The 26,643-nt window shown below is 39.4% G+C and overlaps 1 protein-coding gene across 5 annotated transcripts in view; it reads right to left on the reverse strand.

Moving 5' to 3' along the window:
- iqsec1b (IQ motif and Sec7 domain ArfGEF 1b) overlaps positions 1-26,643 on the reverse strand; it is a 471,503-nt gene that overhangs the window by 13,019 nt on the left and 431,841 nt on the right. For 4 of the 5 annotated variants that reach the window (XM_067998690.1, XM_067998693.1, XM_067998692.1 and 1 more), the window contains 5 exons: positions 24,862-24,984; positions 21,668-21,834; positions 14,762-14,901; positions 9,701-9,730; positions 4,673-4,798 (listed from right to left, as the gene is read on the reverse strand). In XM_067998690.1, coding sequence (XP_067854791.1) covers positions 4,673-4,798; positions 9,701-9,730; positions 14,762-14,901; positions 21,668-21,834; positions 24,862-24,984 — 586 coding nt within the window. The remainder of the gene's footprint in view (positions 1-4,672; positions 4,799-9,700; positions 9,731-14,761; positions 14,902-21,667; positions 21,835-24,861; positions 24,985-26,643) is intronic. The other variant, XM_067998691.1, reaches the window with a different exon arrangement.

A 26,643-nucleotide genomic window follows, 5' to 3' on the forward strand; every position in this document is an offset into this window, starting at 1 on the left:
ATGGCACTATTCCAAGAAGATCACAGGTTCTGATGGTGTCCTGGCTAACATTTCTTCTTCAATCAACATCACCAAAAACAGATTAACTGGTCATTCATCTCATTTGCTATATGTGGGACCTTGCTAAGTGCAAATTGGCTGCAATGTTTGCTTACACAACATTATGCACTTCCAATGTAATTCATTGGCTGTGAAGCGCTTTGGGACCTTGAGGAAATGACAAGGTGTTATATAAATTTAAGTTCTTTCTTCTATCTATCTCAAGTTCCATCCAAACAAGATTTAGGAGCAGGATACCCTGAATAGGATCCAAATATCCTGTTGATTGAAGCTGAAAAGGTACTGATGTACAGATCATTTGCTGTTTGCTCTATACCTACAATAATTTAACCTGGCATTAGGTGTATACGTTCTGATCTAATGGTTGAAAAAGACAAATCAAAACTGCAAAAACAGAACCAAATATCCAATTATTTAATCTGATTTTTTGACTAAATGGTGCACGACCAGGTTAAGTTGTCAAATACCTTACTCTGGTGAATAATGATATTGGTTGGTAGTTATTTGAACTTGATTTGTATTGGCAACGTGCACCCACATAATAGCATATTTCCATTCAGCTAGTACTTCTACATCCATGCAGACGGAAATAATTGATTGAGCAGCTTGGCAAAGGCTGAAACACATTTCCTCTGAATTCAGTTTGGGAAGCCATCCAATCCAATTGCCTTGCTTTACTTAAAATTCTAGAAGTTTAGTTTGACAGATTCTTGCCCTTATTTGCTGTTACTCTGTTTTGCAGTAGATAAGGAAATTTTGTTTCCAAATTTCCTTCAGTTCATAAATAAATATATTTTTGCAGACAAATAGGATGATTTCAAGGTTTAATGTAGTCTGTATTCATGAATCATTTTATCCAGTATAGAAGTGGTTTCAAAAGAAACTTATGAACAGTCATACCACCAACACAGCTACAATGGATAATACTAACAAAGGTGTAATTATATCAGTTTCATACCAGTATGCTCTTCTTAGAATACATGGTTCCATTTTTATGAGGTCCTTATAATTATTCTTGAACTTAAAAAGTGAGAATCGCTTAAAAATAACACATCACAAGAATTATGATTAACTTAAAAGTCCCTTAGTTGATCTTTGCTGAATTTGGATAAAGTGTGTTGGAGCAAAGTGCGATGCTATAGTTAGGAAACTGGCCAGTATGAGTTTCTCATCATCAAAAAAAAAAAAAAATTATCAACAGACAGCAAACAATCAAAAGGTATTAAGTATAATATTTTGCAGGAACTTGGATTTAAATAATGGTGAAAGTCTAATAATCTTAATTTCAATATTTTGGTACTTATGTTCCATATAATTTAACTATCCCACCATTGTTTAAAGTATTTAAACAACACAGCAGGCATTGAAAGCACAATTGGTGACCTTCACAAATAGATACAGCAACCTGCTGTGAGTAACAAATTATTACACAGTTCTTCAAAATGTTTAACCAGATATGCATTAGATCTGACATGAATATTAGAATGGTTTTAATTACTGCTTTCTAACAGGAGATTAGTTAATTGTCACCAGCTTTTGTTAATTCATTGTTCATCAGAAGCAATCTCAGGCAAAGCAGATTCTTATTTCAATTTTGTCCAAGCACAAAAATATGTCTCTCTAAAACCACTGCTCTGATTAGCTGGCAAAGCTATGGGCAGTGAAAGGAAAACGTGGCATAATATCGTTTAGTTAGCTGTGGAATATGGAAGAAAAATTTCAACACTAAAACATTCTAATACTCATTGTATTTCTCTTGTAAAAGCATCAAAATAAATTAATTCAACAATATATACATTTATTGCAAGGATTCTCTCACTTCTTCTCATTCTACTGTTCATTATTATTGAATGTGTTTTTGGAGACCAAACTAAGCCTTATTTTAAAATCTATAATCGGACAATCACAAAAAGCTAATCTTCCGATGTGCACAAAAAGTAGATTTTTAATAAGTAATGCAATCCGCTGATATTTGGAAGTAAAAATAGTTAATAGTGGTACATATTTTACATAGATATTTAACCTCTTGTGTGGACCCTAGAGGGTCTGCACCATAAACCTAGGGGCTCTATCAGATCATCACAACAAATTGCGACTTCTAATGAGAATCCCTACGTGGTCAGTTTTCGGTAAAATGTTAAAATGCCTACGTGGCAAAGAAGCAGAATGCAAAATGGTTAGAAAGGGTAAATTAGTTAGTAACTGAGATTGGTACAGGTGGCCTGGCCTCCTGCTGGGCCATATGTTTGCGTAGTCAGCAGGTTTGCATGGTCTTATCAATGTAGAGTCTTTGATGTGATTCAAGGACTGGTCTGAATGTCTCCATGTTTATGGCAGATCAATATAGGTAACGAGCTTAGCCAAAGTTGAAAGACATTCAAAGTTGGGAGATAAGGAACAGAAGGAATAGGGAAGAACATTCCAGGTTGGAAGGTGAGGAAGTATCCCCTTTGATGTCTAACAGCAGCATGATCAGCCGGAAATAATGTAACCTCGCATGGCAACCTATGCCCAGCTTATGATTGGTGTTGACCCTCGTTAAATATGTTCCAACCCCTATTGATTTGTATAAAAACGTGTGGATTTCTGTATGTTTCTTGTTCTTGCTCTGCCAGCATAGAGGGACTCTATCAGGAGTCCAAATCAATGCTGCAGACTAAGAACCCTGCTATTAAAGTTGTGATGAACTTTAAAATGTATTCGACTTCAGTTTTTACTGAACCAGACTGAGGAGAAAGAATCCGGATCGTCACTATATTCAGGGTTCCTAAGCAAATGCCTGACTTTGTTAGGGGAGAAACTATTTGTCCCAACTGATGCTTACAATCTCTATGCTAGGCTTCACCATCCATGAGATACCAAATCAAGAGAGAAAGGAGGGGAGCGTCTGGTAGCGAGTTGCATGTGCTTACGCACTGGAATAGTTTCAGTAATTTGAACCAGAAAACACAATGAACAATTCCATTATACTTTGAATAATTGAAATGGCATTTTTATTACAATCACCATAATCAGTGACTCTGAAAATATATTGTACATCACATAGCATAAAACACCATATCTACCAACTCACTGTGACCAGCGAATATATGAAAAAGGACTTTCACCTAGCGCTTGTTTTGTATTGTATACTTCAGATATCAAGCATATCATGTACAAATACTTGCAACTGATTGGCTCAGATTTCACATTCATTATAACAGCAACAATTCATAACTGAACATGCAGGAACCTAGCAATCAAAAGCAGAAAAAAATGAAAAAAAAAACTACCAAAGTGATCGGAGGGCATAGGCAATCGTTCAGAATGTTTACTATTTTATGCTCACCCTTCAAGGTCATTTGTATCTTTTAATGTTCTCACCTCTTTTCTAAGCCTTCTTTGTTTTTGTAGTGCTGAAAGAATTCTTTGCCGTCATGTTTTGTCTCTGTAGCTATGCATTTCTCTGGGTCTCTATGTCCCTCTGATTATCCTTTTGATAAATTTCTGCATGTTCCTATATTTGTTCGAGTAACCCCCATCCACTTTCTTCCTGCAAGACTTGTAGGTCATTTTTTCCTCTTTATTGCACATCTAATTTACTTGTTAATTGATCTGAAATAAATGTTTATTGATCTAAGCTTGCTGATCTTAGGTTTATATTTGTCCTTTAAAAGGGTTCCATTTTTCTCCACGAAAGTGTTGACGAACTTCCTCATTTAATCCATTCACTTTCATTCTTCCCTCATTTCTTTGAATTTAGCCTTTCAAAGTTGACCTAACTCCTGGTCTTCAGTATATCTAAGTCCCAGATCATGCTAAACTTGATCACTGTCCGCCAGGAGTGCTACAACTTCCATTTCTGTACATTATCTGGTATTTGTAAATGACACAGGCAAAGATGAGCACCGCCTCTCGTGGCTTCCATTAAGCACTGTGTCATGAAGCAGTCGTGCATTACATTTACCAACTCTGGCTTTAAACCATTTGGGGGTTTCCCAATTTATATTTGGTTGGTTGAACTCTTCCATTAAAATAACTTTGCTATCTGCTGCTTTACATTCTCCAGGACACTTAACTGTGCATCCCCATTTCCTCGGATAGGATGGAATCAACTTTTATCAGAGCTCAGCTCTCTAAATTTTATATATTCCACTAAAACTGAATAAATGTAAGCATTTCACCACAATTTTCTTCAAATAAATAAAGTCAAAAATCAAGGAATGGGCCACGGGTGAGAAATTTGCTTTACTTCTCAATTATATGTTGGAAGTTTCAAAATTTGTGAAGCTGCTCTATTTGTTCACATTGGGTTTGCAAAGCTATCTGTCAATCTTAGATGATGATGGACATCCATTTAGAAACATAAAAAATTATCAATCTCCATCTAAAAGTATAATTGATTTGAATCATAATATTTGAGCAGTGTTGATTTATTCCAATACAAATCATAGAGGATTGTGCAAGTGAGACAGCTGAAGATTAGCAGAATGAGGCCTCAGAATCATCTGAAGGGGAACATATCTTCATATTGTATTGCACTAAGCAACAGTTCCATGATTAATAGGAGTGATGCACTGGCAAATATCAGCATCCAGTTGGATTTTTTTAGTCAAGTTAAATGATTACATACCACAAGTAGGTCATTAAATAAGAAGATTTCTCGCTGGTGTAAACCAAGTTTCTGTGGTTTGTTGGGATCTGGAACCTCAAATAATCGGCAGTAGCAGACCAATCTTCGATGGGGTAGGGAAAGTACCTGAAATGGCAAAGATCAGCAAAGGGATATTCAATACTATTCACATAGTCACAATGAAGAGTAGATGTCATGCAGGTGACCTGCAGGTAACTAATTTTATTATGGTTTGTCTCATAGGCACTATGTTTATAAATTTATCAAGGTGTTATGGGCATGTTTAAAACTTAAATATTAAAAAACTGGGATGGAACCTTGTTGCCATAAAAACTTTCAATTACACCAAATTTATTGTCTAGATTTAGTTTTAGAGTTAGAAAATATGTTAACCATATCAATCTGTCAACTTTCAGATATCAATTATACTTTCCTTTTTGCTGAAAACAAATTTCCTATTTCTATATATTTTTGCTATCTTTCAAAAATGGTTCATTATAAACTACATGCAAGTTCTTCCACATTCTTTGAAAGAATTTTGACCCCCATGATCAAAAAGGAATTTATATCATCCCATTAAATGGGAATCTGCTGCTTTAATTTTGTATCATGTGCAATCAGATCTGTCCTCACTGTTATATATAAATGCCTCATCCTTGCATCTTTGCCTAGAGGATAAGACACCAAGCAATTGAGTGATGAAACATTAAATAAAACATTTCCAAGCCATGCCTGGTAACAAAAACAAATGAGGAGAGACTGTTCTGTATTGGAAAAATCAATATTTTTCATATAATGACGAATACAACACTTGATAGACAATGCAATATTTTTCCTCATTTGTTCAACTGCTACATAAATGGGAAGTATTCCAAATATTAGGACCGTATCGATTTGCATCCGAAATTTAATTAACCTATCGCAGCTTTCAACAATTAGATGCAAAAGGAGGCTAATCTTTGACAGAGTAGGAAAAGTGCTATATAAATACAAAGCAAAATGTCTGACATTTGATACAATGTTCAAGAATTGTCTTCACCTACACACTCGCAATGCCCAACATTTTTCACTAATGAAAACTAAAAAAGTAGGGGTGTCTGGTAGATTTTTTTTTATTTGTTCATGGGATGTGGGTGTCACTGACAAGGCCAGCATTTATTGCTCATCCCTAATTGCCCTTGAGGTGGTGGTGGTGGTGAGCCGCCTTCTTGAACCGCTGCAGTCCATGTGGTGAAGGTTCTCCCATAGTGCTGTTAGGTAGGGAGTTCCAGGATTTTGACCCAGCGACGATGAAGGAAAGGTGATATATTTCAAAGTCAGGATGGTGTGTGACTTAAAGGGGGAACGTGCAGGTGGTGTTGTTGTTCCCATGTGCCCGCTACCCTTGCCCTTCTGAGTGGTAAAGGTCACAGGTTTGGGAGGTGCTGTCGAAGAAGCTGCAAGGTGCTGCAGTGCATCCTGTAGATGGTACACACTGTAGCCATGGTGCGCCGGTGGTGAAGGGAGTGAATGTTTAGGGTGGTGGATGGGGTGAAAATCAAGAGGGCTGTTTTGTCCTGTATGGTATTGAGCTTCTTGAATTTTGTTGGAGCTTGAGTGTTGTTGGAGCGGCACTCATCCAGGCAAGTGGAGAGTATTCCATCACACTCCTGACTTGTGCCTTGTAGATGGTGGAAAGGCTTTGGGGAGTCAGGAAGTGAGTCACTCACCGCAGAATACCCAGCCTCTGACCTGCTCTTGTAGCCACAGTATTTATGTGGCTGGTCCAGTTAAGTTTCTGGTCAATGTTGACCCCCAGGATGTTGATGGTGGGGGATTTGGCGATGGTAATGCCATTGAATGTCATGGGGAAGTGGTTGGACTCTCTCTTGTTGGAGATGGTCATTGCCTGGCACTTGTCTGGTGCGAATATTACTTGCCACTTATCAGCCCAAGCCTGGATGTTGTCCAGTTCTTGCTGCATGCGGGCACAGGCGGCTTCATTATTTGAGGGGTTGTGAATGGAACTGAACACTGTCCAATCATCAGCGAATGTCCCCATTTCTGACCTTATGATGGAGGCAAGGTCATTGATAAAGCAGCTGAAGATGGATGGGCCGAGGACACTGTCCTGAGGAACTCCTGCAGCAATGTCCTGGGGCTGAGAGGATCAGCCTCCAACAACCACTACCATCTTCCTTTGTGCTAGGTATGACTCCAGCCACGAGAGATTTTTCACGATTCCCACTGACTTCAATTTTACTAGGGCTCCTTGGTGCCACACTCGGTCAAATGCTGCCTTGATGTCAAGGGCAGTCACTCTCACCTCACCTCTGGAATTCAGCTCTTTTGTCCAGGTTTGAACAAAGGCTGTAATGGGATTTGGAGCCGAGTGGTCTTGGCGGAACCCAAACTGAGCAACGGTGAGCAGCTTATTGGTGAGTAAGTGCCGCTTGATAGCGCTGTCGACGACACCTTCCATCACTTTGCTGATGATTGAGTGTAGACCGATAGGGCGCTAATTGGTCGGATTGGATTTGTCCTGCTTTTTGTGGACAGGACATACCTGGGCAATTTTCCACATTGTCAGGTAGATGCCAGTGTTGTAGCTGTACTGGAACAGCTGGGCTAAAGGTGCGGCTAGTTCTGGAGCACAAGTCTTCAGCGCTGCAGCCGGGATGTTGTTAAGGCCTATAGCTTTTGCTGTATCCAGTGCACTCAGCCATTTCTTGATATCACGTGGAGTGAATCGAATAGGCTGAAGACTGGCTTCTGTGATGGTGGGGATATCGGGAGGAGGCAGAGATGGATCATCCACTCGGCACTTCTGGTTAAGATGGTTGCAAACGCTTCAGCCTTGTCTTTTGCACTCGCGTGCTGGATTCTGCCATCATAGAGGATGAGGATGTTCACTGAGCCTTCTCCTCCCGTTAGTTGTTTAATTGTCCACCACCATTCACGACTGGATGTGGCAGGACTGCAGAGCTTTGATCTGATCCGTTGGTTGTGAAATCGCTTAGCTCTGTCTATAGCATGTTGCTTTCACTGTTCAGCATGCATGTAGTCCTGAGTTGTAGCTTCACCAGATTGACACCTCATTTTTAGGTACGCTTGGTGCTGCTTCTGGCAAGGTCTTCTACACTCCTCATTGAACTAGGGTTGATCCCCTGGCTTGTTGGTAATGGTAGAGTGAGGAGTATGCCGTGCCATGAGGTTACAGATTGTGCTGGAATACAATTCTGCTGATGCCGATGGCCACAGCGCCTCATGGATGCCCAATTTTGAGCTGCTAGAGCTGCTGTGAATCTATCCCATTTAGCAAGGTGGTCGTGCCACACAACACATTGGATGGTGTCCTCAGTGTGAAGACGGGACTTTGTCTTGATGGACATTGAAGTCCCCCACCCAGAGTACATTCTGTGCCCTTGCTACCCTCAGTGCTTCCTCCAAGTGGTGTTCAACATGGAGGACGACTGATTCATCAGCTTAGGAAGGGCGGTATGTGGTAATCAGCAGGAGGTTTCCTTGCCCTTGACCTGATGCCATGAGATTTCATGGGGTCCGGAGTCAATGTTGAGGACTCCCTGGGCCACTCCCTCCTGACTGTATACCACTGTACCACCACCTCAGAGTATGTACTCTGGGTAGGGCACTTCAATGTCCATCAAGACGAAGTCCCGTCTTCACAATGAGGACATCGGCAGGACAGACCCAGGGATGGTGATGGAAGAGTCTGGGATATTGGCTGAAAGGTATGATTCTGTGAGGATGGCTATGTCAGGCTGTTGCTTGATTCGTCTGTGGGACAGCTCTCCCAGTTTTGGCACAAGTCCCCAGATGTTTGTGAGGAGGACTTTGCAGGGTCAACTGGGCTTGGTTTGCCTTTGTCATGTCCGATTCAAGGTGGTCCATCCGGTTTTATTCTTATTGTGACTTTCTGCAGCCACTGTAGATGATTGTACAACTGAGTGGCTTGCTCGGTCATTTCAGAGGGTGATTATGAATCAACCACATTGCTGTGGGTCTGGAGTCACATATAGGCCAGACCGGGTAAGGACGGCAGGTTTCCTTCCCTAAAGGGCATTGGTGAACCAAATAGGTTTTTACGCCAATCCGGTCGTTTCATGGCCACCAGTACTAATACTAGTTTTTTTTTATTACAGATTTAATTTAAATTTAATTTAAATTCCCCAGCTGCTGTGGCAGGATTTGAACTCATGTCTCTGGATTATTGGTCCAGGCCTCTGGATTACTAGTTCAGTAACATATCCACTATGCTGCTGTAACCAGATACATAATTATATAAAATAATGAATGGATAAGACATTGCAGACATCAGAAGGTGTGCTCATTGGCTTTTGATTTGTTACTATCCGAGTGATGCATTTTTCAGTTTGTTCCATTACCTTACCGTGAGCTAGTAAATTAACATAGCAACAAAATCCATTGCAACACTCATCTATAAAGGTTTCTGCAATTATAATGATGTTTATTAACTATTACCCTGCTAAATGAGCCAGAATTCAAATGGTTAGCAAACAAATGTTACAGGGAAGTCATATTAATTTATTTTTAGCAGTTTAAATGTGCAGCCTGCATGTTGTCTACACAATATTTATTTGCAACTAATGAGCTTGCTTGGAAAGAGTTTGTACAGGAGTGAAACAGCAGTAGTTCAAGAGTCCAACACCACCTTTTCAAGGCAACTAAGGATGAACAATAAATGCTGCCTTGCCAGCATTGCCCACATTCCATGAACAAATTAGCAAACTTGATTTCATACCAATAGCGAAGAGTTTATATAGCTACTGTGATCTCTCTCATCAGCAGAATGGGGGGGGGGGGGGAGGGGGTTCAGTGTGTCACTATCATGAAGTGTGCAGAAAATTATTTTGCCTCAACATTTAACATTTCTAAAAATGAACATGGTCACTGCATTCTCAGAATACAAGACCTACGCATTTCCATTGTACCTGTGGTGTTGAAGTAGGTTATTCTAAATATGTACTGTCTATGCTATAGATAAATTCAATGAAAAGAAATACCTACACAACCAAGTCCATGATGCAGAGATCCAATCTACAGTGGAAAGACATATACAGTCCATTAAACTTCAAAGAGAAACACAGGATTTCAAATCACAACAAAGTATGTGGTGCTTTAAGACTAATTCTGGACAAAACAAAAAGAAGAAATGATGCATCATAGATTTGTCTACTGGGTGCAATTTAGTCTAACTGCATTGAACACTCCAGGGTACTCGTTAAAAATGATTCCAAGCTTAACAGGGCTACTTTTTTTTTTGTTTCCTCCAATTTTCAATCTTCCTCTCCTGAAGATGATGACTGAAATGAGTGTAGCTCACTCATAGCTTTCCTTTCTTGTTTCTAAAAAGGAATTTTAGGTATATTACTTGCAGATTTCATCTATAATATTACCATTAGCCCACGTGAACTAAATTATCATATTCAAAGCAAGAAATTAAGTAGCAAAAGAGGGATAAAATGTCCAACAGATATATTTAAATTACCGGCAAATCCTATTTAGTTAACATTTAACATGCAGGGTATTCAGTGTATCTAGCTCCCTTGAGTCCAGGAAAATAATGTTTTGCATCCTTCAGTATTAAGATTAAACTTACAAAGACCCTTTTTCCTGTCCTAGTGTTAAAATGGCAGGATACTTAATACTTGCCAACATCACACCAGGCCCAACTCATGGGATTTTCCAAGATTGGATGAGCCTGCAGATGAGAGCAGGAAATAGCTGGCAGCTACAGCTCTTCAAGGTTGCAGATGTTATTTAAAGGAGTAATTGCATTGTGCTGGACTGAAAACTGGAATTGGCTGATAACAACATGTAATATTTTTATTTTCAGATGCTGTTTTGGAGGTGCTTCTGCTAAAAGTGCAGCAATCATGGATTTCCCCGTTTGGGATCCCAGTACACCTTCAAACCAGAAGTACACAAATGCTTGGCAGAAGATGTGTTGAACAGCCAAAGGACATGGGCAAAAATGAGGAAAAAGGTTAATAAGTTTCAGGAAATCTGCCAAAGTAAGGCAAGCCAGTATTTTACTCTGCAAAGTAGATGGGAAAATTGTGCATATCCAAAATGGTTTCATCTCACCCCATTATACCATGATTGTAGCTGAATGCGAAGACCTCTGTAAACACTGCTTTGCCAGCTTTACATGCGTGCCCCTACTCCAACAGGGCACACTTCATTGCCATTTTAAAATGGAACTGTTCAAAAATTTGGAAAAGTGAGAACAGGAACCAATCGTACAACACACTTTACCTTCATAATTCATATTCATTTACTCATGCATAGTTGGAATGCCTGGTTGAAAGTCGAGTGTCTCCTATGCACTCTTCAAACTTCCAAGAAATCAATATAACTTCTTTGCTAGCGGGACAAGACGGCGCATAATAAATGGGAGCAAACCTAATCAAGTCGAACAGACCATGCTCAACATCCTGGGGCTTGAGAATATAGCAGAGTGGGCCCAGCAGAATTTGGAGGAATCCCTGAAGTTGAAGGGTTAAAATCCCACCCTTTTCTCATCATTCTTTTTCCTCTTACTCACTCATGCATACATTCCAGGACACCACCATGACGCACCTTATTGGCGATGTAACCTGTGTCTGAAGGAGTGTCTTGCAGCCAGCATTCTAACATAGGTTCATTGAAAGTCATAGAAGAGAAACATAAGAGCCACTACAGATCCCAGTACTGCTGAAATAGTCAGCAACTCTCAGCATCACTCACTCCTTCTATAGCAAGCACAGATACAAATATATTTTTAAGGAATATTGTCAAGATCCAACACCTTTGGTGTGTCCAGTGCGGTTTTTTGATATCATGTGGAGCGAATCGAATTGGCTGAAGACTGGCATATGATGGTGGGGACCTCAGAAGAATCACCCACTCGGCACTTCTGGATGAAGATCTTTGCAAATGCTTCAGCCTTGCCTTTTGCACTCTCACACTGGACTCCACCATTATTGAGGATGGGGATGATCATGGACCCTTCTCCTCCTGTTAGTTACTTAATTGTCCGCCACCATTCAAGACTGGATGTGGCAGGACTGCAGAGCTTTGGCATGATCTGTTGGTTGTGGGATTGCTTAGCTTTGTCTATAGCATGCTGCTTCTGCTGTTTAGCATTCAAATGTTGCAGCTTCACAGGTTGGCACCTCATTTTCAGGTATGCCTGGTGCTGTGGCCAGCATACTCTTCTACACTCCTCATTGAACCAGGGTTGGTCATCTGGCTTGATGGTGATGAAGGAGTGAAGGATATGCCGGACCATGGGACTACAGATTGCGGTGGTATACAATTTTGCTGCTGCTGATGGCCCACAGCAACTCATGCATGCCCGGTTTTGAACTTCTAGATCTGTTAATCTATCCCATTTAGCACAGCGGTAATGCCACACAACAGAATGGAGCTTGTCCTCAGTGTGAAGACTGGACTTGGTCTCCACAAGGACTATGCAGTGGTCACTTCTACCAATGGTGTCATGGAAAGATGATTTCCTTAATGAGAGCCAGTGAATGGTTCGAATAGTATTACAGCAGAAACATCTTCCTGATTATCAAGATCTCACTTTGCCCTAAGCTGCAGATGAGCTATCACTACATCCTGCACAACTCCATTGTTGGGCATTCTGAATGGCAAGGTTGTGCAATGTGCAATATGCAACAGGCTACAATTAATCTTGGAGATCCTGGTGGGGGTGTGTTATACACTGAGAAAGTTGTGGAATCATACTGCTGATAATTTGCATATAATTTCTATTGATTTCATGGTAAAATGAAGCTCGAGCCCATTTTGATCAAGAACACTCCAGGCCAACTGAAAGGTGATGTGAAATGCACAATGGGCACAAAGAGCAATCTTCATCCAATTTCTTAGCCCTAATAGCAGGTTCCACTCCAGTGCCACCAATTATGGCAATTGGGAAATCAGAACATAGAATCATAGAAGGTTACAACATGGAAACAGGCCCTTCGGCCCAACATGTCCATGTCGCCCAGTTTATACCACTAAGCTAGTCCCAATTGCCTGCACTTGGCTCAGATCCCTCTATACCCATCTTACCCATGTAACTGTCCAAATGCTTTTTAAAATGTATAGAATCATAGAATTACAGTACAGAAACAGGCCATTCGGCTTAACTGGTCCATGCCGGTGTTTATACTCCACACGAGCCTCCTCCCATCTCTCTTCATCTAACCCTCTCAGCATATCCTTCTATTCCTTTCTCTCTCATGTGTTTATCTAGCTTCCGCTTAAATGCAACTATGTACCATGGTACTCTCAGTTAAAGGAAATCTCCAAATTGTTGTAATAGAAATTAATGTGATTTACTGCATCAATTAAGAATTTAGAAGAGCAATATATCCACATTTAAAAGAAAGAAGGAAATGGCTTTTAGAATTTGCCCACAAATATAACTCAGTTAAAGGGATGAAGGGAAAGACAATGAGGCAAGCCACTGACTCCCATCCCTACTATACAGTTCCTCTCTGGTTCAAGTTGAAGTGAGCAGCATGTACTACTTTAATTTACATGTAAATTAAATGGAATTATTTAAATAAAAAAAGCAACGAAATGATTTATAACATAGCAATGTTGTTGTTCAAATTATTGTTTAATTCACTAAACCTGCATTTTAGCAGAAGTTTTTTCTCCAGTTTAATCACCTTAATTTATGTACCATTATAAATTTAATGGGACAGTAGATCTTTTATTAGGTGTTAATAAGCTGAATACTGTATAAAACGTAAATAATGCCAGGTCTGACTGACACTCCATTATTCTAGTCCAGTTCCCTCACAGAATTTTCAAATCTGGGATTTTAGCAGGTTGCGGTGAAGATTCTCAGGTCTCAAGTTTCAAGACTCTGCTTGCATTTTCCTCTTGGTAACATCTTATGGCCTCTTACACTTCTGCCATAAGTTAATGTAGCTTAAGTATAAATATGATTTGTAAGCATTTTTCTGCTGAGTGAGCAATTTCAGTGTTGCAGAATGAACATTTTAAATTTTTCACCGAGTGTCAGCATCAGTCACTCTCAGGTCAGCTGTTACATGAGTTATAGAATAAAGCTTCATGTCTACTATCCATAATACTACTCCATTTCATCCACAGAAGAGAACAATCTGCTGTACAAGGTTGACAATTCCATTACCTGCACGAGATGTTTAGTTATGGCCCCTTGAGTGTGACTTGCAATTATTAATAATTTAATTAAGTACTAGGGTGCATGTTGAAGATGTTAGATTATTGGTCAAAACAAGTTACTTGAATCTTGTACAATCCCAGAGTTATCTTTGAAGTTTTACTGTCTTGATTCCCTCTCTCAGGAAATTAAAAAGAGTGAACACATGCACAAACTACAGTCTGCTGGAATGAATGGTCTATTGGCCAGTGTTCCATACTATTTTTTTTTGAAACTAACTTGGCAATTTTTACCAAAAAGGTCATAAGAGTAGGAGAGGTGTTGCACTGTACATCTCTAATGTAATATCTTACTTAAGAGAGTTTGAGGTTTTTGTTCAAATATATAATCTTCTGAATTGCAGTGCTGTGCAAGAAAACCAGAGTACCATTAAAGAAAGCTTAAAAACTCTTTCTACTGGATTAAAAAGATGCAACATGCTTTTGTGCAACATAATTTTGTAACCACACACTACTATGAGCAAACCATATCCATAGTGAACTGATCACGACTGTCTTAGTGCAGACATTGTACTCACTGACAGAGTACAGCAGATTAGTATGCATCATTAATCGAATTTTCAGAACCATAGTTGCAATGTTTAATTTAAATAGGGAATTGTCTTTCATGGAAAATAACTAAGTTATTTCCAAAAACTGACCAATTGCAGAACAATGTGCTGATACAAATGGAATGTTTTTGGATTAAAAGTCTAACACCCATGGTTCAGACCTGTACTGAGAATATTTATATTCATGCCACCTTTTCTTCCGAGTGACTTCATCTAAACCGTTACCCTTCGCTCCCAAACCCACTATTACTCAAATAGCAACTCAGCCCAGCATTATTCTCTGCCACAGCTTGAATGCATGTGAACTTACTGGTTTTTTTCCTACAATCAACTTCTCGACCTTCTGAACCTGGGACACATGATCCTCATTGGTCTTGAGTTCCCTTTTGCGGATTCGTTCATAAATTCCTATAAGCATTTCTCGAGGGATATCTTCTCCATCATCCACCCCTGCAGGACACAACAATCCAGGTTAGTCAAAAGCAAAATACGGCAGATGCTAGGAAATCTGAAATAAAAACAGAAAATACTGGAAATACTCAGCAAGTCAGGTAACATCTTTGTAGAAAGAAAGAGTAAACATTTCAGGTCAATGACTCGTCATCACAACTGGAAGTTGTTAAAGATTTAACAGTTTTTAAGCAAGTGATTCTGGTTGGTCTCCTGTTTACTCCAAAAATGTAGCTGTCCATATACTTCTGTTCGTACACTTCTGTTCGTACAGCTGCAGGATAGTCCTCACTTCAAAGTAATAGAAGGTACTCTGTATAGATCATATTTTGCTGCTACAGTTTTGTGTACAGTAGAATAGTTCATAAATTTCTCAATCTAATGTAGGTGTAAACTTAAAGAAAACAGTTACATTTATCTACAAAAATATAATCAACGAGATAGTTATGGGTGCTACAGTTGGCCTCAACTGGAGGAAATTATGCAAGGTTCCTGCTCCTGACTCTGTGTGCGCTTGCCTTATGAGGGCAGGATTAGGCTTGGCTGTTGTGACCTCGATTGGTTTGCTAACACTCACTGTCTAGGCTTACACTTGAAGAATTTCTGCTTGGACAAGGTATTGGAGGTGACTAGTACCTATGGAACTGTACACAGCAACAAACAATGCTTCTTACGAGAGGAGAAGGTGACAAATGGTCAAAAAGATTAAATTTTATGACTAGGAGTTCATAATTCATATAACTGCATTAAAAGTTATTCATTAGTTTCATTCTTTACGTTCTTTCAAGCCATCAGGATTTTACTGCATTATGTGCTCTTTGCAACCATGTGCAAATGGTTGGCAATCTTTGGGTTCTGAAGTATTCATAGAATCTTACAGCACAGGAGGCGGCCATTCGGTCCATTATGCCTGTGCTGGTTCTTGAAAAAGCTATCCAATTAGTCCCACTCCCCTGCTCTTTTCCCATAGCCTTGAAATCTTTCCTTTTCAAGTCTATATATCCAATTCAAATACTCAGAAATCAGTTTTTCAGTGTACATTTGTGCACAAACCAATCATTTATGGATAGATATTATGAAGGTAAAGTGCCCTGAATTACTAAAATTCAGTGTTGCACAGCTAGCACAAGGTAGTAAGATGAACATTAACTGTGATTCATATTAAAACTCTGACTCATGATAGTGATTTTTCAAACATACTGTTGTTTTTAAACATTTTCATTTCATATATATCAGGTCCATCAAAAAAAAATTAAATTGCAACTGCTTTGAAATTTTGTGCATTTTTCCATCCTGGATTTCATAACACACTAGATAAATGTTTGGGCCTGCGCTGCCTATGCTGTCAGAGCGATGTGGGTACTTTATCATCTACCAGCCATAAGCATCTCATTATCATACCTTCAGCAAACATTTTCACCTCCCAGAAATGTTGGAAATATGTTATTAATGCTACCAAGGGTTGTTAATCCTTCGTAATAACTTCCACAATGATTCAGGCTCGAGTATGACCGAACATGCAAGCTTTATTAGACACAAGAACAACGTTCTACTGCAGTTATACCAAACAAGTATTTATATAACATTCTAATACAGTTATATCAAATAAAGAAGGATGGTACAACCTGTTTGTCCCTAGGAAACGTCAGGGTGATCAGACCTGGTTCATAGGGTGTGTGGGCCTTCGCCAGTACCAAGGAGCTGCTTCTAACTTTCAGTGGAACAGTGCCCCAGTTCTTATCTTTCTGAAGCATATTTGCTTCTAGTAGCTTTACAATATTAGCCCCATGATGTCATCCATCCTGATTATCATCCCCCCACCCCAGGGTGCCCATTGTGCCAGACACCTTTCAGATATCCATTCTATGGCGTTAACTTTTTGTCAATTCTATCTAGCTTATGGGGGAGAGACATGCCCGTATCTTTGTATATTTGGATTGTTCGGATGCAGACATTTAAGATGTCTCATCCCGTATATGCCAATCATAAAGGTTATCCAATTATCTGAACAAAGCTCCTGCAATTAACATAACAGGATTAGTCTGTGGCGCTGTCCTGAGCTTTGATTATGCCTTGGACTTCTTGTTATCTGCTTCTGACAACTGGTCTCCAATGTGTCCGTTTCATACTTCTACTGCCTCTGCAATTTCCCAATCATTTTAAGAACATAAGAAATAGGAGCAGGAGTAGGCCATACGACCCTTCGAGCCTGCTGCGCCATTCAATAAGATCAAGGCTGATCTTTGACCTCAACTCCACTGTGCCACCAGATCCCCATATCTCTTGATTCCCTTAGAGTCCAAAAATCTATCGATCTCAGCCTTAAATATACTCAACGACTAAGCATCCACAGCACTCTGGGGTAGAGAATTCCAAAAATTCACAATCCTCTGAGTGAAGAAATTTCTCTTCATCTCAGTCCTAAATGGCTGACCCCTTATCCTGAGACTATGCCCCCTAGTTCCAGAGTCTCCAGCCAGGGAAAACACCCTCTTAGCATTTACCCTGTCAAGCCCCCTCAGAATATTATATATTTCAATGAAATCACCTTTCATTCTTCTAAACTCCAGAGGAAAGGTCCATTCTACTCAATCTCTCCTCATAGGACAACCCTCTGATCCCAGGAATCCATTTAGTGAACCTTAGTTGAATTGCCTCGAAGGCAAATATAACCTTCCTTAGGTAAGGAGACCAAAAAGACACAGTATTCCAGGTGTGGTCTCACCAAAGCCCTGTACAATTGCAGCAAGACTTCCTTACTCTTGTACTCCAACCCCCTTGCAATAAAGGCCAACATACCATTTGCCCTTCCTAATTACTTGCTGTACCTACATGTTAACTTTCCGTGCTTCTTGTACAATGACACCCAAATCCCTCTGAACATCAACATTTTACAGTTTCTCACTATTTAAAAAATATTCTGTATTTCTACTCTTCCTAACAAAAAGTGAATAGCCTTACATTTCCCCACATTATACTCTCTCTGCAGCCACCTCTTTTAGAACCCTAGGATGTAGGCCATCGGGTCCAGGGGATTTGTTAGCTTTTAGACACATTAATTGCTCCAGTACTTTTTCTTTACTAATATTAATTACTTTCAGTTCCTCTCTGTCATTAGACCCTTGGTTCCCCACTATTTCTGGTATTTTTTGTGTGTCCTCTATTGTGAAGATAGATACAAAATATTTGTTTAACATCCCTGCTATTTCCTTATTCCCCATTATAATTTCTCATGTCTCAGCCTCTAAGGGACTCACGTTTACTTTCGCCACTCTCTTCCTTTTCATGTACTTTGCCTGATGTCAGACTTATAATTTCCTGTGGAATGTTGGCTTCCTTTGTCTTACAGACACAAGGTCTGCACTTCCCACAGCATCGCTTTTAGCTAAGCTTCTGAAGCTTTGCATGATGGGATACATTATGATTTGGTCTAGAGAATGTATTTCTTACACTATCTGATTCAGATTTTTTTCTTGCTTCAGGTAACTCTGATTGAATACAGTGGAACAAAACAATTGCACCCATTTGCACTCTAACTATTCTATTACCTGCTGCCTGCATTTCACTTCCTCCTTTCATTACTTCGCTGTCCCCAACTGCTCACCACCAGTCCAGGTCTATTTTCCATCACTGCTCCCAGTCATTCGAGCGTCCAAATCCCTTTATCCTAACAAATTTGACTGAAGGCTCTAGTTCTACGTCTATTGTCCCCAATTTGTCTGCACATCTTTCAAGTACTTTAAAAACTCTGCAACTTGTCTGTGTAATGTCAATATCTCTGCTATTCTTCTTTCCACTTTCACCTTGTTGAGTTAAACATCTCGCAAATATACATTCTTTAAGTATTTGAACTTCAGAGTTCTTAATTTATATTTCTGCATATCCAGTAAACACAAATGGACTCAGCTGCAAAACCCTGGCTTGCATAAACTGGTGGGATACATTAACATTTTAACACATTTGACAAATTACGTTACAATTAAAATGATAAAATAACTATCTTTAAATTGAACAAATCACAGAATGATACAGTACAGAAGGAGGCCATATGGCCCATCATGTGCTGGCTCTTTGGTCGTGCTATTCAATTAGTCCCATTCCCCTGCTCTTTCCCCATAGCCCTGCAACTTTTTCCCTTCAAGTATTTATCCAATTCCCTTTTGAAACCTACTATTGATTCGGTTTCCACCACCCTGTCAGGCAGTGCATTTCAGATAACAACTCGCTGCGTAAATATTTTTTTCTCCCCATGTCGCCTCTGGTTCTTTTGCCAATCACCTTAAATCTGTGTCCTCTGGTTACTGACCTTTCTGCCACTGGAAAGAGTTTTATAGGGAACTATATGGCACAGAAGAGGAGCACAATGCCTTTTTAATCTGGCAACTGGGTGCTTTCAATGCTTCGACTCAGCTTGTATTCACTGTGCTAGTGGCGATGCACTCAAGTTAATTCGAGCTGCTTCTATATTGTTCTTTTAATTTGATTTTCCAAGAGGTCAACACCTGTGAGCTGGCTCCCGTTGTTTATGCTGCTAAATCAATTTTCTGTAACTCAGTTGCAGAATTATACACCTAGGTAAAAATGGATTTACAAATCTGCTGCTGGGCTACAGAAAATAAATTTAGCAGCATAAACGTCAGCAGCCAGCTCTCAGACACTGAACTTGCAGAATCTGAATTAAAACAATGGTTTAAAGGCAGCTTCAAAATAGTTACTCATCAGGTTATCTTTAGCTTACAATCAAGTCTGCTGATTCTGCAGACAAGAACTTAACATCCATCCAATCGGTTCCCTTCATTATTTTGGTCAATGTTCCTCTCTCCCTTAATTTCCCCCCCTCCAAGAAGAACAAATTTACATATTTGTAAATTTACATATACAGGTTTGAAATTAATTTATTTGTGTGACATGCTTATCAGTTTGAACACATGGCTTTAGACTGCTGGATTACAGGTGCAAACCAATCAAGACATACCAGAAATAGGGAGGAGCCAAGAGTTTAATAAGTGAGGAATTTCAAGTAAAGAAAAAGTACTGGAGAAATTAATGGGGCTAAAAGCTGACAAATCCCCAGGTCCTGGTGGCCGACATCCTAGGGTTCCAATAGAGGTGGCTGCAGAGATAGTGGATGCATTGGTTGCGATCTTTCAAAATTTCCTAGATTCTAGAACAGTCCAAGTGGACTGGAAGGTAGCAAATGTAACACTGCTATTCAAGAAAGGAGAGAGAGAGAGAAAAAACAGGGAACTACAGGCTAGCTAGACTGACATCAGTAGTCAGAAAAATGATGTAATCTATTATAAGGGCGTGGTAACAGGGCACTTAGAAAATCATAATATGATTAGGCAGAGTCAACATGGTTTTATGAAAGGGAAATCATGTTTGACAAATCTATTAGAGTTTTTTGAGGATGTAACTAGCAGGGTAGATATAGGGGAACAAGTGGATGCAGTATATTTGGATTTTCAAAAGGCATTCGATAAGGTGCTGCACAAAAAGTTGTTGCACAAGGGCTCATGGGGTTGGGGTAATATATTAGCATGGATAGAGGATTGGTTAACAGATGGAAAACAGAGTAGGAATAAACTGGTCATTCTCAGGTTGGCAGGCTGTAACTAGTAGGGTGCTGCAAGGATCAGTGCTTGGGCCTCAGCAATTTACAATCTATATTAATGACTTAAATGAAGGGACTGAGTGTAATGTATCCAAGTTTGCTGACCATACAAAGCTAGGTGGGAAAGTAAGCTGAGGAGGACACAAAGAGTCTGCAAAGGGATATAGATAGGTTAAGTGAGTGGGCAAGAAGGTGACAGATGGAGTATAATGTGGGGAAATGTGAGGTTATTCACTTTGGTAGCGAGAATAGACAAACAGAATATTTTTTAAATGCTGAGAAACTATTAAGTGTTGGTGTTCAGAGGGATTTGGGTGTCCTTGTATACGAAACGCAGGAAGTTAATACGCAGGTACAGCAAGCAATAAGGAAGGCAAATGGTATGTTATCCTTTATTGCAAGGAGGTTGGAGTATAAGAGTAAGGAAGTCTTGCTGCAATTGTACAGGGCTTTGGTGAGACTACATCTGGAGTATTGTGTATAGTTTTGGTCTCCTTACCTAAGGAAGGATATACTTGCCTTTGAGGTTCAATAGATTGATTCCTGGGATGAGAGGGTTGTCCTAGGAGGAGAGATTGAGTAGAAAGGGCCTATACGGTCTTGAGTTTAGAAGAATGAGAGGGTGAAATCATTTAAACATAAGATTTTGAGAGCTTGACATGATAGATGCTGAGAGGCTGTTTCCCCTGGCTGCAGAGTCTAGAACTAGGGGATATAGTCTCAAGATAAGGAGTTGGCCATTTAGGACTGAGATGAAGAGAAATTTCTTCCCTCAGAGGGCTGTGAATCTTTGGAATTCTCTACCCCAGAAGGCTGTGGACGCTCAGTCGTTGAGTATATTCAATACTGAGATCGATCGATTTTTGGACTCTAAAGGGATCAAGGGATATGGGGATCAGGCAGGAAAGTGGAGTTGAGGTCGAAGATCAGCCATGATCTTATTGCAAGGCAGAGCAGGCTGAATGGAGTACTCCTGCTCCTATTTCTTTTGTTCTTAAGACTGAACTACAATATGGTCACAAGACTCCATCATAGTGACGGATAGGAACTAACTGATGAAAAAAAAATCACCTTGGCCAGTTTTAGAAAGCATGGTGCTTCAATTCATGCAAGAAAGTAACTATTCAAAGAAAGTATTTCAGTGCCACTAACCTCGCAAATTCTTGACAAAGTCCTCCAGTTTCATTTTGCGTTCTGGTTTCACATTGGGACTATACATGTCTGTGTTCAGCAAAATGATTGCAAAGGCCAGGATGAAGATGGTATCAGGATTTCGGAACTGCCGCACAACCCCAGAATTGCAGATACAGTAGCGTTGGCTACAATAGAAGGATTAAAGATATCGCATGTGTTATATAGTGAAATTATCATGATGGAGAGTTATCAGTAACAAGCAGAATAGGGATTCCTCGTGATCAAACAAAAAAGTTGCGTCACAAATAATCATCTATTAATCCATTTAGTACACGCAGGTTTTTGTTTGGTATATAAAACTATACTTGCTGCCATGGTTTTACCAAACTAATAAATATGCTTTTTTTGCAATAATACCATGATGTCCAGTCAGTATTACAGATGTTGCACCAGAACAATTTTATTGAAGAATTTATCTGTAATGGCCGTATCAGTGAAAATTAATTACTTCACTACAGTAAAAGATCAGGGTGTAGTATGTGTATACGTGTGAGTGTATCAATGTGCGTGTCAGAGTGTATCAGTGTACGAGTCATTGGAAAAAGAAAAAAAAGTATAAGAACAGAAGGAAAAAAGGAAAGGGAAAGGAGGAAATGGAAAAAGGAAAAAGCTTACCAGTTGATTGTGATTTCTATCATTGAGTTTGTCTTGATAGAAAATAGTGTTGGAGAAATGGTATCATATTTTAGGAGAACAACCTCCTACAGCAGTTTTATTTCTATACTTGCTCAGACAGAAACATAACTGATGTACTGGAAATGCCATTATGAGTGTTTGCAATTACATAGCACCTTCCACAACCTCAAGATATCTTGAAGCACTTCACAGTCAATGAAGGAGATTACAGAGGGGCAACGCCATCAAATAATTTAAACTCAAGGATGGGAATTTTAAATTTGGGGCATTGGGGTCAGGGAACCAATGTAGGGTAGTGAGCACAGCGGTGATAGATGAGTAGGACTTGGTGTGGGATAGGATATGGGCAACAGATTTTTAAATGAGCTGAAGTTCAGAGAGGTGGAGAATGGGAAGCCACTCAGGAGAGCATTAGATTAGATTAGTCAAGTCTAGTGGTAATGAAAGCATGGATGAGGGTTTCATCAGCAGATGGGCTGTTGAATGATGGAGGCAGACAGTCTAACAGAGGCGGTGGACAGGTCAAATCAAGTGGTGGAGAGGTAGGGCTGGGTGTCATCGGCACATATCGAAGCTGATCCAATGTCTGTGGTGGGTCACATGGACGAGAAGAGCATGACTGGAGTCAGGAGAGAAACCCAAGGGAGAAACAGGGAAGCCTGGAGGGTAGTTTAGCTTGGTGGGAAATGAGAATTGAGGAAGGAGCAGAGGCAAAATATAAATCGTTGAAAGAGAACTAGAACAGATCAATCAATGGGACACAAACTTACCAGTTGATTGTGATTTCTATCATTGAGTTTGTTTTGATAGAAAATAGTGTTGGAGAAATGGTATCATATTTTAGGAGAACAACCTCCTATAGCAGTTTTATTTCTATACTTGCTCAGACAGAAACATAACTGATATACTGGAAATGCCATTATGAGTGTTTGCAATTGGTTTGTAAAAATAATGTCTTGTTACTCTGCATGATGTTTTACAAGTTTTAAAATTTCCTTCTGTTGTCAGTTTTTTTTTTGTTGAGATTGCAGGTTGAGTGTCTCATTTCTATTCCCACACGCACAGTCTCTCTCTATGTTAGACACACAGAGTAGAGGACAAGTTGCAAAGTCTATAAGGTCACCGACATTAAGAAAGCCTTGCAATGAAACATTGCCTTTTCTAGAGTCAAAGATGTGAAAAGTCAAGAGCTGATCACAAAAATTTGCTGGAAATTTTCTTTTAAAATACAGCGGAAGACATTTGAAGTCAACAGGACGGGGCTTTATCCACTCTTACCCGCTTCATGGCCCTAAGGTGCTGAAGTTCCTTGCCTCGGCGATCATCTTCCTTCTCCCAACTGCTCCACATTTACATGCTAAGAATATAGGTATTCCATGTTTTGGTTTGTGTTTCATAAGTTTTTCAGGGCAGATAAAGATGAAAGCAAGAATCATACATGAAAACATACCTACCCCATGGCAGCCTCTTTCATTGAGATATCCCCAATTCCTTTTGCTGACGACTCAGAGGAAGCAATTTGTTAAGATTTCTTCACATTACATTGGGAAATTCCAATGCTGGAATACAGTTTCACTCTGGGTTGTTAGCAAGAATGAAACTGAGAGCTGTCATTGTCACCTAGCTGGGGATGGGGGAAGAAGAAACAGAAGGAAGAGATTGCCTGGGCAGAAAGGCAAGCAATTAAGTTAGAAAGTAGATGAGAAAGGTAACAGTCCAGGAATGGGGCAGGCCAGAGGAGTGGGACACAGTTGTCAGGCGGCCATAAAATCTAAGCTTCCTAGGGGAACTTAACATACTCAGTATAAATTGCAGCCAATGGCATGTATACAAAATACAAAATCAGGTGTGTTGAGCCAGAAGGTCTCCAACTTTTACAGTAACCTTAACACGAGTAGATATTTGATCAAAATTAATAGGGCTGTTAATAAAAGCTGGACATTTACTGAGCTATTCATACAATGGATTAAACAGAAAACCTTAAGCGACCCCCTTGATCATCACAGTAAACACCTATAGAAATATTGTATTGCATTTCAAATAAGAGATTAAACAATGAGCTCAGAAGTTGAGTTATTTACAGTCTGATGTATTCATGAGGTTGAGAATAATATTTGTAACTATAGTATGGAGAGATTAATTGAATTTGCATGTGAAATGATTTGATGACATTAATAAGTAATGGTCTAAATAATTAATAAACTTCATTTCATTTCATTTGAAGTCACAACCAGAATTTCTACAATAAATCTCTTGCTCTTTCAATAAAATAAGCACCAACAGCTTCGCATTTCATTTGTATTGTGCAGCAATTGGTCCTGCTAAAGAATATTAGTTTTATTAGGAAACAAATTTATTCAAGGCAATGAAACAAGGTGCAACCCAACTTAAAACTCTGTTGCTGAGTTACTTCGAGTCACACAGGAATAAACTTGATTGCCTTTGCACGTGGTAAGTATGCAAGAATGCTTATCATTTGAATTGTCAAAAATCATGCGGACCATGAACCATAATACCTGAAAGCCTCAATGAGACGTTCTACTTTCTGAGCTTCTCCTTGGACCCGAATATGTGCCTGGAACTTTCTGAGGGCTTCATCTAATTCCATTCCTGAAAAATCCATCTCATCAACAACACAGCTGAAATAGAACATACACCAGTGGTTACTTGGTGCGATTCAATAATTTGGAAAACATTCTGGTATTTATAGTGCAAAAATAGCTCTTTTTTTTTTAAAACGAGTGAATATTTTTGTATTATACTTAGCTAACCTTCATACTGCAAAAAAAAAATTAGAAACAAAGTTATATCTTGTAAAACTATTTTGGAAGACTGCTAATATTGGTTAGTATTTATTATTGTCATTCAAATATCAAATATAGTATTTGTACTGACCTAGACTTCAGCAATTCTGTGGCTACAGAAACTGCCTTCGAATTTTGCCCCCACCATATTTTTCTTTCCCAAACAGTTGACCCATCATAACAAAGCCACCAGGGTCCCATTCAGTGGAATTACCTTCCTAAACCCTTCTATCTCCCTCTCATCCTTCAAGTCCCTCCTTAATACCCACCTCATCGACCAAACTTTTGGTCACCCTTCCTAATATCTCCTCCTTTGGTTCAAAATCTGTTTTCCTCACACTGTTGTGAAGAGAGCGTTGGAATAGTCAAGTCTGTAGCTAACAAAAGCATGGATGAGGGTCAGAATAAGCTCTTGTTTTACTGATGTTCTTAAAGAATTTTTATGCATCTATGTATTCAACTATCTTAACAATTTGGGGACGTGACATCCCAAGTTAACTGTGCAAAGCCTTTAGATCTAGACTAATGGAAAACCTTTGATAAAGTTCCACAGGAAAGACTGCTACATATATTTCAAGTGGTAGGAATTCAAAGTAAAACCTTGAAATAATTGGCTGAAAGTAAAGTACTTGCTAGAGGAGTGATATGGGGTTGCAGGAAATTAACTCAAATCGGCAGATTAATAGGAACAGAAAATATTTAACAGCACAAATTCAAACTAGAAAAGAACATAATTTTAGAAAACGATTGAATGTTAAAAGCCAATGTAACCAAGGATTCTAGCAACAGATTCAGGTATCTGATCAGAAACAGACTCATGAGAAATGAAAAAGAATAAAGACTCCAGATAGTAAATGAATTATTTCCCACAATCCCAGCATGTGGTTCTTTGTGTTGTCTTAAATCCCTTTTGCTGCACTTACTATCATTCTGTATTGCATCAATCAGCAGCATGGCAGGATTAAAAGGAATGAAGTAGGAACAGATCCTGTTGTGAAGTTAGAGAGAAGTGGCCCAGCCACCTGTCCCGGGGCCAATACTGACTCAAATTTATATCAACAATTACTGTTCAGAAACTCAATGCACGTTGGTCACATTTGCAGATCATACTAAACTTCGGCAGGATGGGGGCAACTGACTCTGATGAGGCAACTATAGACAAGTTTTTGTTTTAAAAACAATTTACTTGCACAATCAGATTTATTACAGTATTTTGTTCGACTGGAATGCTTAAATTTTGTCTCCTGTCATTTGTCATCAGTAAGTGAACTCATAACAGGATACTAATGCACATTGGCATTCAAATTGCAGGACTATAGCCTGCATAAAATTGAAGAAAAGTAATTTAATCCCAGGGATATAATAAATACTAATTGGTACTGTAATTAGTAAACTGCTCCCCCACTCAGGTTACAGATGTGACCTTGAACATGCAATAGTACCCTCCAATGTGCTGCTTCAGGCCTTGTGACATGTAACAGAAGGGCGTTTGGT

This window comes from Heptranchias perlo, chromosome 17 (assembly GCF_035084215.1).
Source record: "Heptranchias perlo isolate sHepPer1 chromosome 17, sHepPer1.hap1, whole genome shotgun sequence".
Lineage (NCBI taxonomy): Eukaryota > Metazoa > Chordata > Chondrichthyes > Hexanchiformes > Hexanchidae > Heptranchias > Heptranchias perlo.